The 17,615-nt window shown below is 44.3% G+C and overlaps 1 protein-coding gene across 12 annotated transcripts in view; it reads right to left on the bottom strand.

Annotated features, from left to right (window-relative positions):
- The window catches only part of tle3b (TLE family member 3, transcriptional corepressor b), a 61,510-nt gene that overhangs the window by 7,371 nt on the left and 36,524 nt on the right, over nt 1-17,615 (bottom strand). For 2 of the 12 annotated variants that reach the window (XM_060911528.1, XM_060911532.1), the window contains exons 8-18: nt 14,694-14,726; nt 11,943-12,147; nt 11,729-11,748; nt 7,253-7,369; nt 6,844-6,894; nt 4,584-4,736; nt 4,112-4,247; nt 3,735-3,886; nt 3,368-3,444; nt 2,629-2,878; nt 1,345-1,592 (exon numbers count right to left, since the gene is read on the bottom strand). In XM_060911528.1, the coding sequence (XP_060767511.1) occupies nt 1,345-1,592; nt 2,629-2,878; nt 3,368-3,444; nt 3,735-3,886; nt 4,112-4,247; nt 4,584-4,736; nt 6,844-6,894; nt 7,253-7,369; nt 11,729-11,748; nt 11,943-12,147; nt 14,694-14,726 (1,442 nt within the window). The remainder of the gene's footprint in view (nt 1-1,344; nt 1,593-2,628; nt 2,879-3,367; nt 3,445-3,734; nt 3,887-4,111; nt 4,248-4,583; nt 4,737-6,843; nt 6,895-7,252; nt 7,370-11,728; nt 11,749-11,942; nt 12,148-14,693; nt 14,727-17,615) is intronic. The other 10 variants (XM_060911533.1, XM_060911537.1, XM_060911535.1 and 7 more) reach the window with 7 other exon arrangements.

Genomic DNA, 17,615 nt, shown 5'->3' with positions numbered 1-17,615 from the left:
AACTGTGACTAGCACAGAAGTCCAATAACAAAACACCACTCGGGTTCAGATTGGGGAGGCCGTTCCTCCCAATCACACCCCTCCAGGTGTCATTGTCATCGCCCACGTGAGCACTGAAGTCCCCCAGTAGAACAATGGAGTCCCCAGTCTGAGCACCTCTCAGTACCTCTCCCAGGGACTCCAAGAAGGCCGGATACTCTATACTACTATTCGGCCCGTAGGCACAAACAACAGCAAGAGCCCTCTCCCCAATCCGAAGGCGCAGAGAAGCGACCCTTTCGTTCACTGGGGTAAACTCCAACACATGGCGGCTGAGCTGGGGAGCTATAAGCAAGCCCACACCAGCCTGCCGCCGCTCACCGTGGGCGACTCCAGAGAAGTGGAGAGTCCAGCCCCTCTCGAGGAGCTGGGTTCCAGAGTCCAAGCTGTGCGTGGAGGTGAGCTCGACTATCTCTAGCTGGTACCTCTCAACCTCCCGCACAAGCTCAGGCTCTTTCCCCCCCAGTGAAGTGACATTCCATGTCCCAACAGCTAGCTGCGGTGTTTGGGGATCAGGTCGTTGAGGCCCCTGCCTTCAACTGCCGCCCAATATATATCACACACACACACACGTTTTGTATTTTAGATTCTTCAAAAGTAGCCATCATTTCCCTTGATGATGCTTTGCACACTATTAACATTGTCTTAACCAGCTTCAGGAGGTAGTCACCTGGAATGCTTTTCAATTAACAGGTGTGCCTCATCAAAAGTTAACTAGTGCAATTTCCTGCCTTTTTAATGAGTTTGAGCTCCAGCAGTAAATAGTAAACTAGATAGGAGACTGTCACTAAAGTCACAGTAATTTGCGCTAGCTGTTACAAAATGGAACGTCTGGTCACCGTACTCTATAGATCTGGAATGGTAAGAGATAGAGAATGACACTTAATGAGGAAAAGTTGCGTCTTGAACAAAATTAAAAACACCTGATTGAAAAAATCTTGAAAATTGACAGAGTTATAAGTGATTGAAAAAAATAAAATAAAAATCCCGTTTTTCATGGATCAGTCCAGATCAGTGATCCAGATCAGCACCAAAAGTCATAGCAACATAATTTAGCCCAGAGGTACTCTTCATGTGAAATTTGGTGATTATGGGTTGAAAACTGAGGGAGAAATAGCATCCTAAAAAACATAGAAGTAGAAAGATCCAGAATAACAATTTGCACCAGCGCTGCTAGCACAAATTAATAATAAAAATACAGTAAATCTCTATTCCACAACTGCAGGAATGTCAAGAACCGTTCAAGTAAGTAAAGAGAAATGACCGTGCTTGTTTTAAGACACACACACACACACACACACACACCTGACAAGGGTCTGGTTGTGTAGGTCCCACACGGCGATATTTCCATCGCTGCAGCAGGAGAAGCAGACCTTGGCGTCAGGGCTGATAGCCAGAGCGTAGCAGGCTGGGGCTGATGAGGTCAGTTCAGCCTTGATGCGCGGCGTCTGAGAGGCCAAGTCCCAAATGGTCAGAGTGCTGGCCTCGCCACCCACGATCAGTGTGCGGCCGTCTGGGAGCAGCTTACACGAGCGAATGTAATTATCCCTGTTCTAAAGACGGCAAAGAGAGAGAGGCAAAGAGAGAGCGAGAGTGTAAGAGAACAATGTGAGTCAAAACGTGCTAGTTTATAAAGGAGCAATTGTTCAAGCACCCTAAGGAAATTTCCTCTCGAATATTCTGAGAACACCATGTAATCTAATGTAATTTTCGCCGCCCACTCTTTTGTAAAGCGTCTCCTTCTCGACTCCCTGTAATAATTGCTGCTTTGGAGGAAGCGAAAACAAAATGCCACGGTTTCGAGCGAGCAAGCATCTTTTCTTTGCCCAGCCTTTCCCTTTCAGTGTAGTGATTATGAAGGTTATTGGAGAAGGAGAAAAGGCTGATAAGAGCTTGCAGCTGAGTGCGTGCAAGTGGAGGCAGGCGGGGATGGGGGGATGGGGGGGGCATCTTTTAAAAGGTTTCTAGTTGGCGTTCCAGAGAGGATGCAGCACATTTTCAGATTAACAACAGAAGCCTGGATCACTCACGAGGCCAGATCGATAACCGGGAGCTTTCAGACAAATTAAATCACTTTATGATAGCCACTGAACAGCTCATCACATCCATGCTGTCCTTTCATCCCACATTTCTCTCTGCTGTGGATAAACACTTTTACATGCCAGAAAATTTTATCCGCTGAAAAATAATAGTCAATTAAATTCATGAAGCATTTTGCGACATCTTCATTTCAGTAAGATTTTCCCCGGAATCAATTTTACAATTTTTTTCTGTTCAGACATAACGGCACAGATGGGAAGTACTGGGACTGTTCAGTCCTACAGGTACAAATCAATGGTGAGGGTTTACAAATGAGCATGTTAAAGCGTCACAGTTGACTATACTCGCTAGGCCAGCTTTCACCCACAGGTTTGCATAATTTTAATAAAAAAAAACAAAACAAAAAAAAACTATATAGGCGGGACAAGCAACATCAACCTTTTGACTAATGTGTAGCCTTGTGACTAAAGTCAACTACATAACTCCTATACTTTATGTACATGTCTCATGTAGCGACATATCGTTTAACCTAAAGCCCCAGGTCTTTACCAGGCAGTCCAGTTGGGACACGGGGCTCTTGCTACCAGGCTGGCTGATGTCCCAGATCTTCACACATCCCTTGCCACCGGTGTAAACATGGCGTGTGGGGTTGCTGATGGTGACGGCACAGACCACCTCGCCATGGCTCAGCGTGTTAATCTGGCGTGCGTGGCGTGGGATGCCTGGTCCGATCAGCGCATCTGGAGGAAAAGGGACGGGCTGCATCTGACCATCTGCACTGACGTGGAACGAGTACGCACTGTTTGGAGCAGAAAGTCAAAATGAAAGAAAAAAAAAGAGATCAGGAAAGTCTGCATTCCATCTTACAGGAATAGTTTAGTCAAATTATAAAAGAAAAAACTGCACACTTTTCCCATTTAACCCCAAATGTAGTAACCAAATGTCCAATCGTTACTTCGTTTTTATGAGGTTAACGTGGCTAACAAGTAAGTAAGTTTAAGTGGTGTGTTTAACAGCTTACTGTAATCAATAAGCATAAGCACTGAAGTGTTTAATGCCGGCAGCTATCTTGGATATTCAGGTGTTTTTATTTTACTATGACTATTTTTCTGTACTACATAAAATGGTCACATTTATACTAGTCATGCTTTTCACCGCACTAGGCTCCGTCTCTGAACGTTTCAAGGTGAATTGTAGAGGTTAGGCGAGACGTTGTACGAATTTAGTAACCTGCACACACCTATTTACATGTAACCTACGCAACAACTTGAACAGACTCGGCACTCACGGTTTTCCTCCAGAGATGGACGTCAGGCTGGCTGGGAGACCTGGGGCCCGCATGTGAGGATGTGGATCAAATCCAGGCTGTGAAAACAAACATTTGCACAACTGAATACCACAGCATACCACAGCTTGTATCTCCACTCTAACCCTCGAAAGGCTTGTGAAAACACGCAGCCACCACTTTTCTGTCTTAAGCCTGTCACACCCAGTTCAAAAGATCAAGTCAAGCAGCACGCATGCAAAGGTGATATTTAAAGGAAGATTATGTGACCGGGATACACAGGTGCTGATAGGAGAGAAGGGGAGAGGAGAGAGGAGGGGAGAGGAGAGAGGAGGGGAGGGGAGGGGAGGGGAGAGAGGAGGGATCTCACCATGGGCGGTCGTCCGTAAGCTGCCGCTGCGCTCATCTGAGGGGAGATGAGGCCGTAGACACCTGTACTGGAGAGAGAGCCGTTCATGTCTGGGTGGTGACCCATCATTGCAAATGGAGCGGCGTAGGACAGAGGAGTCCGCAGTGCGGGAGCTGCGCATACGTTTAATACTGTCATTTGGTTTGCCAGACTATAATGAGGCAAATTTGCATAACAAAGTTTTAGTGAAGCACAGAGCAGCACATCACAGGCACTGTACTGGCAATTTGTTTCAAAAATTATCATAGCGCACACACACACACAGATAAACATACATATTATATACGAGTGTGTGTGTGTGTGTGTATGTATGTATGTATGTATGTATATGTTCTTACCCAACACTTCCATGCCAAGGGGTTTGGGTCCAGGGATGGGCCTGAGTCCTGGGGTACTGCTGGTTCCTGGGGTGGGTGCGTCGTTGCGTGGGGTGGGAGTGTTGGACTTCAGGCCTGGCGTCGAGGATTTATCATTCTAAACAAATCAGGAACCGAGATTTACAAAGCAGCTCAGCTAAAAACTGCAAAAGCACAAATCCAGAGATGATCAAAGAGCTCTTTCTCTCTCTCTTTTGCTAATCCAATCAAATCCTGTCAGTTTATTATAATCTGGATTAAACCAAGCTCCTGAACCATCCAAACAGGAAGACAAGAAGGAAAAGCTGCTGTCTCTTTGCACTCTCTTTTAATCTCTTGACTCAACTGGTTTCTATGCAGAGAAACAGCGAGCCTGTTATCTCTATGATGTCACTACAATAACAGCGAGGTACAGGAGGGCAGAGGGGGTCAGTGTTCAGTGCTCAGCTCTTACATGAGGGTGATCCTTGGGTTTGGAAGACGGCGTGCTCCCAGATGAAGCCACAGAGGCTGGACTGTTTGGGGCGTCTTTCTTCAGCACGCGGGCCTTGTCCAGGCCGTTCTCTGGGGGAGAGTGAGAGGGACTGCCCCGAGGAGTGGGTGGGTCCTGCACAGAGAAAGCACACGAATTCAGAACTTGACCAACATCGCGATTTAACTTTGGATTTTACTAATGACGCTCATCAAGGAAAGCTCAGCAGCACTTTAAGGTCTTTATGCAAAAAAAAAAAAAAAAAGCACGATTTGTTGCAACAATTTTTTTTCATCCAAAAATATGTTTTGAAAGACTATCCTGTAAATGAACACTTTCACATCATGGGTGAAAAATTAAGGAACTTTTTTTTTTGGCAGCACATTTGACTTTTCTAACATTTCGTCCATGAAAGAAACACATGCAACCAATCAGGGTGCAGGATGTGGAAACTTCATCACGCTGCTGCAGGCTTGACGGAGTTTCTTGTTCAGTTTGGCTGCATGCGAGTATGCATACTTGTGTACTATTAGTACGCAAAAAGCAGCATGTTGGGTGTCTGAATACTCAGTCGGCATTTAATAATAGTAGTCGAATGGTACCTTTGTGAAGTGCTCAGAACCCAGCGCTGTTTAAGAAGGGCAAAAAAATTATGGATATGAGCTATTGCGTGCTCTGATTGGCTACTCTACTCTACTGCTAGGCTATCAGCTCATATACCAGGAGTCGAGAAAAACAAATTGGCGGAGTGTGTTGCTGAACCAACTGAGGATGAAATAAATAGCTCAACTCGAAAACAAACCCCCCCCCCCCCCCCCCCCAAAAAAAAAGCAACAATATGGAATTAAAGTATTTGATGGTAGGAACATTTTTTCCCCCCAAGAATTATTATCATCGCATTTATCACAAATTGCTCCTGTCATTTCGCCGGTTTGTTTACATTCTAAGCAGAAATGATTTTGTCGGACGTTTTGTATAAAGTTTTTATGTATCGGATTTGCAAAAAATAAAAATAAAAATGCTCCATTTCTCAAAATCCAGTGAATGTGGATAGAATAAAACAGTTATTCCACTCAATCTCGTCGTACATGGCTGACAGTCGTTTACATGCACATAGAGAAAATCGAATTTCTGCCGTTGCTCGACTGAAATCGAAGTTCTAAATGCCATGGAAACACCTTAGCTAGGCTGAAATCGAACCGAACTGGATTTCTCGTAATCGAGCTACACGACCTAGATTATGTGATTTTAGCCGAGCTACTTAGTGCATGTAAACCCTATCGAGCTACCGTACGTAGTTGAGCTACTTACTTCAGCACTGCCCCTTCCGGAAGTGACGAGTGACGAGACCACAAGCGGGAAACACAACAGCCTCGGTCGGCATGACAACGGCATGAATCTTTTCTTTTTGTGGCATTGTTTGCACTGTTAAAATTTAGCTCACTTACTGTATCACCAAATACATCTGTACAGCTGTTGCATAGCTGTGAATTGTGTACATAAACAAGTCACTGTATTTGTGCGTGTGTATATATATATATATATATATATATATATATATATATATATATATATATATATATATGTCCAACATCTGAAGAATGTCAATAAAAACAAAACAATTGAACTTGTGTGTTTATTAAGACAGAAGTTAAATTGTAAGCAAAAAAACGGACTTTAGAAAAATATACAATTGTGCAAAATAAGTTGTCTTACAAAACAGTGGTCTGCACAGGACAGTTTGTAGCCATACAGTCTGTTAGAGCAAGCCTAACAGCTTGAGCACGGAACTTGTGAACACGGAACTGCCAGTGTTGCCAGATTGGGCGGTTTTAAGTGCATTTTGGCGGATTTGAACATGTTTTGGGCTGGAAAACGTCAGCAGTATCTGGCAACACTGCTGATAACTTTGTTTATACTCTTGAATAGCTCTTCTTCATGATGACAACCGGAAGTGTACCAACACGATGGGGCGTGTAGCGCCACCTGTGGCTCGGGTGCACAATGTACCTCACACAATAGCTCGATTTCCTTGTGTGCATGTAGGATTGGATTTCTCTGGCACCCCTGCTGGGACCCTTAGCTCAATTACCGACAGTAGCTCGATTTGGATGTGCATGTAAACGCACTGACTGTGGTCATTACTGCGCAAGACATTGTGGTTTAGGAAAACATAACTGAATTAAACACGCTCCGAAGAAAGCAGGACTTTATATCAATGCAAGAAATGTACATAAGCTACCTCATTGGACACGTCGACCACCAGGTCATCACTTTTGTCCCCATCGCTGTCCTATAGCAGAGAACATAAAGCATTCTGTTTTTTTAAAAGGAATTAAGACAGGAAGAATACAAGCATAGAAAAGCACAAGTGTCGGACAAAAAAAAAGGCTATATTACAAACAAACAGCCATTTGATTAAAAGGTATAGTGAGTGATTTAGGAGGAAGTCCTAATGGGCTGGATTACAGTTGGTCATCCATGTTCTCTCTCTCTCTCTCTCTCTGCCCCCCCCTTTTTTTTGTTTTTAAACAGAGCCTGAGGAACCACAAGGACTGGAGTCTTTCCCCGATTTCCAAAATTGTGACGAGGGAAAAAGGGGAAAGTCTTGACGTTAAAAGAAAAAAAGCGCTGTAAGTGTGCACGCTTACATATCTTAAGTTGTCCTTCTCCTCCATTTTGCGTTTCTTTGGATCCAAGCTGTAGTCAGACGAGGCCCTGTGTTTGTCGCTGACCCTCAGGCTGTCCGACGGTGACACCGAGTTATTCTACAGGGACAAGTGCACAGAAATTGGTCAGAATGTTCAGTAGCAACATCATAACTACTCAAATCAGCATGGAATCATGTACACAGTGTAGTTTACTCTTCAAAAGGAGATACACTTTTTAGATTTTTTTTTTCTTAAGCGTAGTAAAACGGTGCAATATGGAGATATGAGATTAATATCAGGATAAAATTCAAAGTCGTAGTACACGTTTCTGTGAGGTTTGTGGGAATTGTCAGTACTGTGTAGCTGGAAGTTGAGTAGGGAATAAAACATGACCGGGCATGCTGTTAAAGGAAAATAATCTACGACAAGGTGGTGTGAAGCGGAGGTTTTTTTTTTAAACAACCGGAAGCTGTTCATTTTCTTATAACAGCATATTCGGACATGTTTTATTCCTTTTGTCATTGTTATGGCTGTGGTGTGTGCATGTGTTTCTACCCAGGTACCACCTTCTTCCTTCGTTATCGTAGAAGCGGGTGATTGAACGCACCGGTTTTTAATTTGCCCGTCAGAACTGCAGGGGTTAAAAGGCCGGCCCAAACCTCCCGACGAGGCCAGTGGGCCAGACAAGAGCTGACAGTTTATCTGTGTGTTGGAGCCCTTGTGTGTTTTTGACTGTGTATGGTGTGTTGGCAGTATTTTTACTGCGTGTTATTCTGACTGTGCAGTGCTTGTGGAGCGTGTACAGTGTCGGCATTGCTCCCAGTTGGGAGAGTGTTTATTTGTTTGTTTGGCAGGTTTTCTTCAGTTTTGGGCCGGTGCTTCGGCATCTTGTCTTTGAACTTTTATTTTGATGTATAAAATAAACCTTTCAGTTTATACATCTACTTCCTTGTTTGCGATTCATTTCATTCTTTAGTTTAAACTGTGGCGGCACGGTGGTGTAGTGGTTAGCGCTGTCGCCTCACAGCAAGAAGGTCCGGGTTCGAGCCCCGTGGCCGGCGAGGGCCTTTCTGTGCGGAGTTTGCATGTTCTCCCCGTGTCCGCGTGGGTTTCCTCCGGGTGCTCCGGTTTCCCCCACAGTCCAAAGACATGCAGGTTAGGTTAACTGGTGACTCTAAATTGAGCGTAGGTGTGAATGTGAGTGTGAATGGTTGTCTGTGTCTATGTGTCAGCCCTGTGATGACCTGGCGACTTGTCCAGGGTGTACCCCGCCTTTCGCCCGTAGTCAGCTGGGATAGGCTCCAGCTTGCCTGCGACCCTGTAGAAGGATAAAGCGGCTACAGATAATGAGATGAGATGAGTTTAAACTGTGTTATGTTCTCTACAACCCCTAGACCTTTGATTTTGGGAGATGTAACATACTGGGGGCTCGTCCAGGATTTGAGCTCACTATTCAGTAGGTGATTAATTTTTACGTTTTGGTGCTTGTTGTTCAACTCTGACGGCTTGCGGTTTATTGGTATTTGGTTTATTATTGTTCTCTACAACCCCTAGACCAGGGGTGTTCAAACTGATCCATAAAGGGCCGTGTGGCTGCAGGTTTTCATTCCAGCCATGCAGCAGCACACCTGACTTGGCTCATTCAATCAACTGAACTGTCTTCACACAGTCAAATACTTGCAGACACACCCACCCTTGATTAAAGGGTGGGTGTGTCAGTTGATTGAATAAGCCAAATGAGGTGTGCTGCTGCATGGCTGGAATGAAAACCTGCAGCCACACGGCCCTTTATGGATCAGTTTGAACACCCCTGCCCTAGACCTTTGATTTTGAGAGACGTAACGGTCATTTTTACATTTTTTAATTTATTAAGGAAAAACCATGTTGGTGTTTGTTTTTTTTCCCCCACCATTTAGAGATTTTGATTACGATTGTGGAATTTAAAGCAAATCAATCAATTGAATTACAGCCAGCACTACCGTCAGAGCTGCTGTTATAGAAAATTAATCAATACGTTCTGACATTCTAGCTTCTAAAGTGCTACGGTATAAAATCTGTTCCTGCACCACAATTCATTATTCTTCCTTTTCCTCATTATTTATTATTGCTCAGTATCACGATATGATTGTTTCACCATACTGCCGTCCCCTATGAGGTATAAATTACAGTTACAACATATAATGACAGTATAATCCTTCGTGCTTGCATAAATAAAGGCTGTAGAACATCTACTAAACCTTAATAAAAGACCCCATATAGAACCTCTCTGTAGCAGCACTCTGGAGCTGAGGAGGTAAAACCTGGATGGCTGGACAGAGCTCTAAATAACCCTAACACAAATATCAGAGGCAACTTGCGGCCACTGGGACGTGTGTGTTTATAAATCCAGCCCTTGTCGAAAGTAAACACCGCTGGAGCAGAGGGTTAAGCTCCATGCCGTGTTACATCAGCGCTGGACTGGCAGCCGGAGAGAAGCCCAGGGGCATCCAGACCTACTGAAGCAAAGCAGGAAGGACAGCTGAACAAACTCGGGGCTGAAGACAGGAGTGGGTCGAGGGGCACTACGCTTCAAATGCTCCGCACCAAGCCTGCAGGCATGCAGCCTCACCCAGTCACAACACGCCAAGTGGACAGCAGAGCAGGAGGGAAGCGATCCTGACAGCACGGATATAGGGGCATGATGGGATGGAGGAAAGGGAGGAAGGCAGGAGGGGCAACGGAGCAAAACATAAACAAGCTGACCAGAATCAACAAGCTCCCTCCCTGAGAGTTAACCAGCCAGAGGACAGCTTGTTTTCCTCTCCTTCTGCATCCCCAAGCCAAACACAAGCCAAGAGTTAACCCCTCTCTACATTTAGCAGGACTGAACAGAGGCACAGCAGGAGAGTGAGTGAGTGAGTGACTGAGTGAGTGAGTAAGAGTGTTCATCTTACCCAGGCTGCTTGGCCTTCTGCCAAGACCACTCACTCGCTTTATTGCTCTTGGTGGGTTTCCACCACAAAAAAAAAAAAAGACAGGAAAGGAGGGAGGAAGACAAAGTGGGTGTACAGGGAGGAGGAAACTGAATGAGGTACTTAGAGACTAGCTATGTGCGTGTGTGTCAGAGAGAGAGAGAGAGAGAGAGAGAGAGAGAGAGAGAGAGAGATGGTATGACAGAATGGCTTAGTAAAAATAAATACATTTAAAAAAACATAAGAGAAAAGAAGGGGAAATAAAAACAAGCACAAGACATGGGTAGCCATCTTGGCTAGGCACAGAGTGCCACTGGCTGTGAGCATGCCTGAGCAGGATGGCATCCTCCCCAAACCAGAGAGAGGCACTGCCAGGGCACACATGCCAAGCCCAGGCTCTCACTAGGCCCTATTCATCCAGAAAGAGTGAGTGCCTGAGACAGAGACAGAGAGACAGAGAGACAGAGAGAGAGAGAGAGAGAGAGATGAAAAGGAGGATGTGGTCAGACTATGGGAAGTGTCCTCCAGACAGAAAGAATTCTCCTCCCACCTGGAGATGCAACAAAGAGATGCCAGGTGCTGGTGCCAGGCAAATCCTGTAGCCCAGCCATGCCACACCGCACCTCAATGTAGGCTTTGTCAGTCCGAGCCTCCACTTCTTGTCTCAATCTCATCTTAATCCAAAAATAATAAATAATTCTAGACAGCACTGACAACATGACACGACAGGGAGGAGGAAGTGTGTGTGTGTGTGTCTCTAGTGCCCCACAGCAGGTTTAATTGGCTGCCCTTTTAAGGCCGGCTTAACATCACTCAATAACCGAGGCTCGGACAGCCTATCAGATGACCCGTGACAACAGGAAGGCCAGGCGGGCGCGGAGCGGAATGGCCACCGCGGCGCTAAGCGCTAATCAGCAACAGGCTCTGATTTCTGCAGACATGACTGCACCCATTCAAGCTGCTCGCCAATTACTTACACACACACACACACACACACACACACACACACACACACACACACACACACACACACACACACCTCTTACTGGACAAAGAGAATACAAGTGGGCATTTGATCCAGAACAGAACAGAGGGATCAGACAATAAAGAGAAAGATGAAGCTGCCTCAGGGGCTGCAAACCTTCCCAGTCTGATGAGACAGAAAATAAATGAAGCCTGAATGAAAGCAGGAACGTCCTGACAGTCTAGACACACCGAGGCGGAGAAAAGCCAGAACAAGGGGGAGTGCAGAGGACAAATCCTTTAAGACACAGAGTCCAAGTCTTTTTTAATTGTCATGAAATTATAGAGCTGCTAATCCCTGGCCTGTGCCGTCGCTCATTTTTCACCTGGATTAAAGGCGGTGCAGGATTAAACCTCGACTCCATTTCCTTTTCATTACTTTATTTAAAAGGGCTTAGCGTGCAGTAATGCGGCTCGGCTCTCTAATACCACGCAAAGAGCCGCCATCAGCAAACAGCACGGCTCAGAGTCAATGTCAAGCAGATGCCCTCGTCACACTCACCGTGCTCGACTCCCGGTCTGCTTCCGCACCATCGGAGGAGGAGGAACATCAGGAGAAAGGGGAGGACGAGATTGCAGGAGGCAAAAGAGGAGGGGGGGGAGAAATAAGTCAGTACAAACGTCCTTTAACTAAAACTTCTATTTAAATTCAACCTTTATAGGATTTCTTCTTTTAATCTTCAATAACCTCTGCGTGTGTGTGTGTGTGTGTATACCTCTGTGCTCCAGATCGTGATGATTCTTCTCATCTTTGACCGGTAAGTGAGCCTGATTTCCCAGCGCTCCAAGCGTGAGCAGGCCGGATCCAGAGCCTGTGACTGGGGGAAGGCCGGGGGGCTGCAGGCCAGAGGGGTGAGGGGGCAGCTGGACGGGAGGACCGTGTGCCGCATGAGAGAGGTGCTGAGCCTGGAGCTGCTGCTGCTGTGGGAAAGCGCACACGCACACAAGCACGCGCACACACACACACACACACGGAGAGAAAGAAGTCCAAGTGGGTCACTGGGAAAAGTTACAGACACACCAAATGCCAGAAGAGGAGGGATGGGTCGATTCCCTCGTGCATGGAGACATACATGTGCAAAACACACACAGCGGCACATCCACATCCGGACACTTGTATTAGTCTTTAGATCGAACCTCCTTCCCACTCACAAGGTGCAGATTCAGGGAACCAGAGAACCTTTAAAAATAACTTTCTGAACAGATTTGGAATCACAACATTGGATTATTATTTTTAATTTATTTTGTTTTTTACAGTAACAGTGCTTTTGTACATGCTTCGATTCTTACACACATGATGCTTGTCATATTTCTCTAATTATATTACAGGCATTTAGCAGACGCTTTTTTCCAGAGCGACGTACCATACAACAAACCCAGAGCAGCTTGGGAAGCAGTTGGAGGTTAGGTACCTTACTCAAGGGCACTTCTGCCATTCCTGCTGATCCAGGGAATCAAACCAGCAACCTTTTGGTCCCAAAGCTGCTTCTCTAACCATTAGGCCATGGCTTCTTATTACCTCACCCGTGACGGACTAAGCAGGGTGAGGTATTGTAATCAGTGCGGTTTGTTTGTTTGTGTCTGTCTGTCTGTTAACAGTCTAGCGTCTAGACGGTTGCACCAATTGGCTTCAAATTTTCAGGCTAGGTGGGAAATGGTCCGTAGATTACCTGAATAAATTTCGGGGGTAATCGGGTCAAGGTGAAGGTCAAGGTCACCAGAAAAGTCAACCTTTCGGTCAAAATAACATTTTTCCATCATAACTCAAAAAATGGTTGCCGGTAAAAAAATGTTTACTATTATGAGCATATAGGAACTCCCATATGGCCTTTCATTTGGCACCATGATCTTTGACCTTGAAAAGGTCAAACTCAAGGTCATGGATTTTCATAGGACTATAAACAGACAGCTGATGATTGAGAAATATTACCATTATCAACATATAGGTTTAAAATAATTGCTGCCGGGCGAGGTTTGTTTTGCCTGGCAACACTTGTTATTCCTTTTAGTTAGAATTAACCTTAGTACTGATTTACGCTTGCAACGTCAGCGTTTTTTATTAAATTCAAATCACTAATAGGCGGCACGGTGGTGTAGTGGTTAGCGCTGTCGCCTCAGAGCAAGAAGGTCCGGGTTCGAGCCCCGTGGCCGGCGAGGGCCTTTCTGTGCGGAGTTTGCATGTTCTCCCCGTGTCCGCGTGGGTTTCCTCCGGGTGCTCCGGTTTCCCCCACAGTCCAAAGACATGCAGGTTAGGTTAACTGGTGACTCTAAATTGACCGTAGGTGTGAATGTGAGTGTGAATGGTTGTCTGTGTCTATGTGTCAGCCCTGTGATGACCTGGCGACTTGTCCAGGGTGTACCCCGCCTTTCACCCGTAGTCAGCTGGGATAGGCTCCAGCTTGCCTGTGACCCTGTAGAACAGGATAAAGCGGCTAGAGATAATGAGATGAGATGAGAAATCACTAATATTCTCTGTTTATTTTTTAATATGGCGGAGGAGGAGGACACACCCACCACACAACACAACACCACCTGATTGTCATGGTAACAAAAGGATACTATCCCCAAGCCCCCTAACCCAATTCTGAATTGAAGCACCTTGTCAGTGGAAAATGGAGTCGCACGTACATGTCCAGAAGCGCTGTATTCCAGCATACAGTTAGCAATACATCAGCTGAACGGTCGATCAAGTATGTTAAGGTGTACATCATGTCAATCCAAAAAATAACACACAGCAGAAAAAAAAAAAAAAAAAGAAGCACGAGTTAAACATCCGAACACTGAATGGGAAATGACAAAAAACACCCCCATGTAACGGCAGTAACTTCTCCCAGAAACAACTCAAACTCATAATTAAGTGATGAATCGAAATCAGGTGTGTTCGAACAAGAAAATCAAACTGTGCTGGATACCACGTGCAGGGGAAGAGGAAAAAAAAAATCTAAACTCCTCGCCACGCCTATTTAACAACAGGCAATTAGCTGCTACATTGTGTTCTTGTTAATTCAGTCATCAATAATGTGGCCGGAACAAAATAGTTCCTGTTTACGAGTGAGAAGGAGAGAGGTAATGATGGGGAGAGAAAAAGACGAGAGAAGACAGAGAAAGTGAGCGAGAGAAAAGGACAACTATCGTGCGGTGGGAGCTGTTAATGAGTTCTGCACCATAAGAATCATAAAACTGCCTCATTACCGATGCATCACCTCCCTCTGGAGAGGCGCATTGCAAAATAAAGAAATAATCAAACAATGCTGTGTAACCGCATTAAGAATAATAAAGATCACATACACACGCTTCAGTCATTCCATTAACGTCAGTTGTGAGTTAAGCGAGTACTTCCTCAAACTCATAAACACACAAAGCAACTGTTAGAGCAGCATCTCAAATGGATCAAGCCTCCTGCTGTACATGCGCGCACACACACACACACACACACACATCTGCACAAAGCACTCATAAACACTGACCATCAGAGCGGGATAGACAGCATGGGCTTGTTGCTGTGGAAGATGAAGATGAAAAGGCACTTAGACACTCAGCTACACACTCATGACTCGTACATTCAGTACAATTCGCTTCTGGATGAATCACGAATCGCTTAGAAAATTCTGCAGCGATGCACGAAACACTGCTGCACATTACTGGGATTTTATGCTACACAGAGTATTTTTCTTGTGTAAATAAATAAATAAATAAATAAATAAGTCAATTTTGATGATCAAAATTATCATACAGAACATTATTGAAAAGGCAGAGTGTTAAACTTAGTATTTTTCTTTAAATAAATGAAATTAAATCAAATCAAATCAAGGGCAGCACGGTGGTGTAGTGGTTAGCACTGTCGCCTCACAGCAAGAAGGTCCGGGTTCGAGACCCGTGGCCGGCGAGGGCCTTTCTGTGCGGAGTTTGCATGTTCTCCCCGTGTCCGCATGGGTTTCCTCCGGGTGCTCCGGTTTCCCCCACAGTCCAAAGACATGCAGGTTAGGTTAACTGGTGACTCTAAATTGACCGTAGGTGTGAATGTGAGTGTGAATGGTTGTCTGTGTCTATGTGTCAGCCCTGTGATGACCTGGCGACTTGTCCAGGGTGTACCCCGCCTTTCGCCCGTAGTCAGCTGGGATAGGCTCCAGCTTGCCTGTGACCCTGTAGAACAGGATAAAGCGGCTAGAGATAATGAGATGAGATGAGATGAAATCAAATCAATTTAAAAAAAAAAAAAAAACAATAAAGGCGACATTTTCCTTTTGTTATTGAAAATGTATAATATCGGCTAAAGATTTTTAAAAATGAGCTGCATCAAGATGCATAAACAATGATCATTTTTGAAGTTTGATCACCACATCTTTCTAGAGATTCCCAAAATTAAATAACCTTAAGATTCATATTTGATTCTATATAATATCAGCTAAAGATTTTGAAAAATGAGTTGTATCAAGATGCATAAACTGATTTTTTTTTTAAAGTTATATATCATCACGTCTTTCTAGAGATCCACACCATTAAAACATCCTTAAGATTTATTTTGAGGAAGCCATTGCCTAATGCTTAGAGAAACAGCTTTGGGCCAAAAAGGTTGCTGGTTCAATTCCCGGAACCAGCAGGACTGGCTGAAATGCCCTTGAGCAAGGTGCCTAATCCCCAACTGCTCCAGTCAGTGTGATGGCGTACCTTGTGTCTGATTAACCAAAGAAAAACTGATGATGCAATTACTGGTTTGGGCAGGTAACCCAGCAAAAAAAAAAAAAGATTTACAGTATTTTGATTCTGTGTCAAGTTTTAACCTTTTTTTTTTCCCCAATTTGATGCATCCCTACAGCCTGCATGGGGATTTCTGGCTTTTAAACTTTATCATTTTATCAGTCATGAAAACACTGTGTATTTGACGAAACATTGGTCTGTCAAGTTTATATTTTTAAATAAATAAATAAATAAATAAATAGATGAAATCGTACTCCTGCGTCCAAAGTGATGATGACAATAAACCGTAATCTACCTATTGTTACTGAAATGCAATGAATACCACAAAAATAGACATTATTTCTTTTAAAAGCATCTCTACACATCATAATATACGATCTGACATAACAGAGCGATTACAGACTACACATGTACAGCATGCGAGTAACAGAAAATGTTTAATTTTTGCCCCAGTGACATCTTACCCCGAGATAAAGCTTCCCACATTATTGCCCATCTTATGTAAAACACAAGGCTGCGTTATCAGAGAGAATGGATTCAGCTTGTAGGCTTCTATGGAAATCTGAATTTGAAACCCAAATGTGCAGCAACAGCATGCAAAGAGAGCGCGGAGTTCCTCATTACAACAAAGACCACGGCAATAACACGACCTGGGTCGCTTTACATATGGGGACGTGTTGACTGATAAGTGTAAAGATTAGCATTTACATTGGCTATAATAGATAATCACTGTGGCATGACTGTCTGTTCAAACAGGTGTGTGTGTGTGTGTGTGTGTGTGTGTGTGTGTGTGTGTGTGTGTGTGTGTGTGTGTGTGAGTGAGAGAGAGAGAGAGCGCACAAGTATGGGTGTAGGAGCTACGCCCTTGTGTAAATAAGCCTACGGTGTTTAACAATGTTAATGATAAGGCCACTATTAAAAAAAAAAAAATTCCACAAAGACAGCCATGACCAGAAAAGTATCCGAGAAAACCAATGCCACCACCAACACCGCTACTGGGATACAGGGTGACTACTAAGGGTAACGTACTAAGATACGTCCTAATCAGCTGACTTTATTGACCCCTGAAGGACTGTTCTCGAACCACATCATTTCCTGCTGTTACGAAAGGTGATGATACACGGGGCAACTTTTTGGGCAATGTTGCTGGCAACGGGCAACCAGGTGAGACACGGGGCAACTAATCAGGGCAACAATCAATCAGATAAGAGCAAATCTATTGTCAGGGAGACAGACACGGCAAAGATGGACACTGAAACATTTACAGCTGTCACTTTTGTCTTGGCTTCAACCTTTATTTCACTTAAGTAAGTATCACTTCTGGAACAAAATTGAATAAACACTCTGGTCAAAAGATAAATGTTAAAATAATGGCAAAGTCAAAATAACCACATTATTCTGTTCACAATTAACACTTTTTTTAAATCTCTTTAAAAATGCTACTAGCCTCAATCACATATGCTGTAATCTTGATTACAATTCACAAAAAAAAAAAAAAAGTGTTTCCAGGCAAAACAAACCTCACCCGGTAGCACTTATGATGAATATAAAGCAGACCTGGGCATTTTACGGCCCGCGGGCCGCATCCGGCCCTTTGGTTCATTGTGACCGGCCCGCGTAAGGTTAATTAGAAATTACAAAATAAACGTATTTTCTAATTTTACCTCATGCATGGACTGAATGTGCGTTGC

This window comes from Neoarius graeffei, chromosome 27, assembly GCF_027579695.1.
Source record: "Neoarius graeffei isolate fNeoGra1 chromosome 27, fNeoGra1.pri, whole genome shotgun sequence".
Lineage (NCBI taxonomy): Eukaryota > Metazoa > Chordata > Actinopteri > Siluriformes > Ariidae > Neoarius > Neoarius graeffei.
Note: the sequence above shows the minus strand (reverse complement) of the source record. Positions and strands in the feature narration are given on the sequence as shown.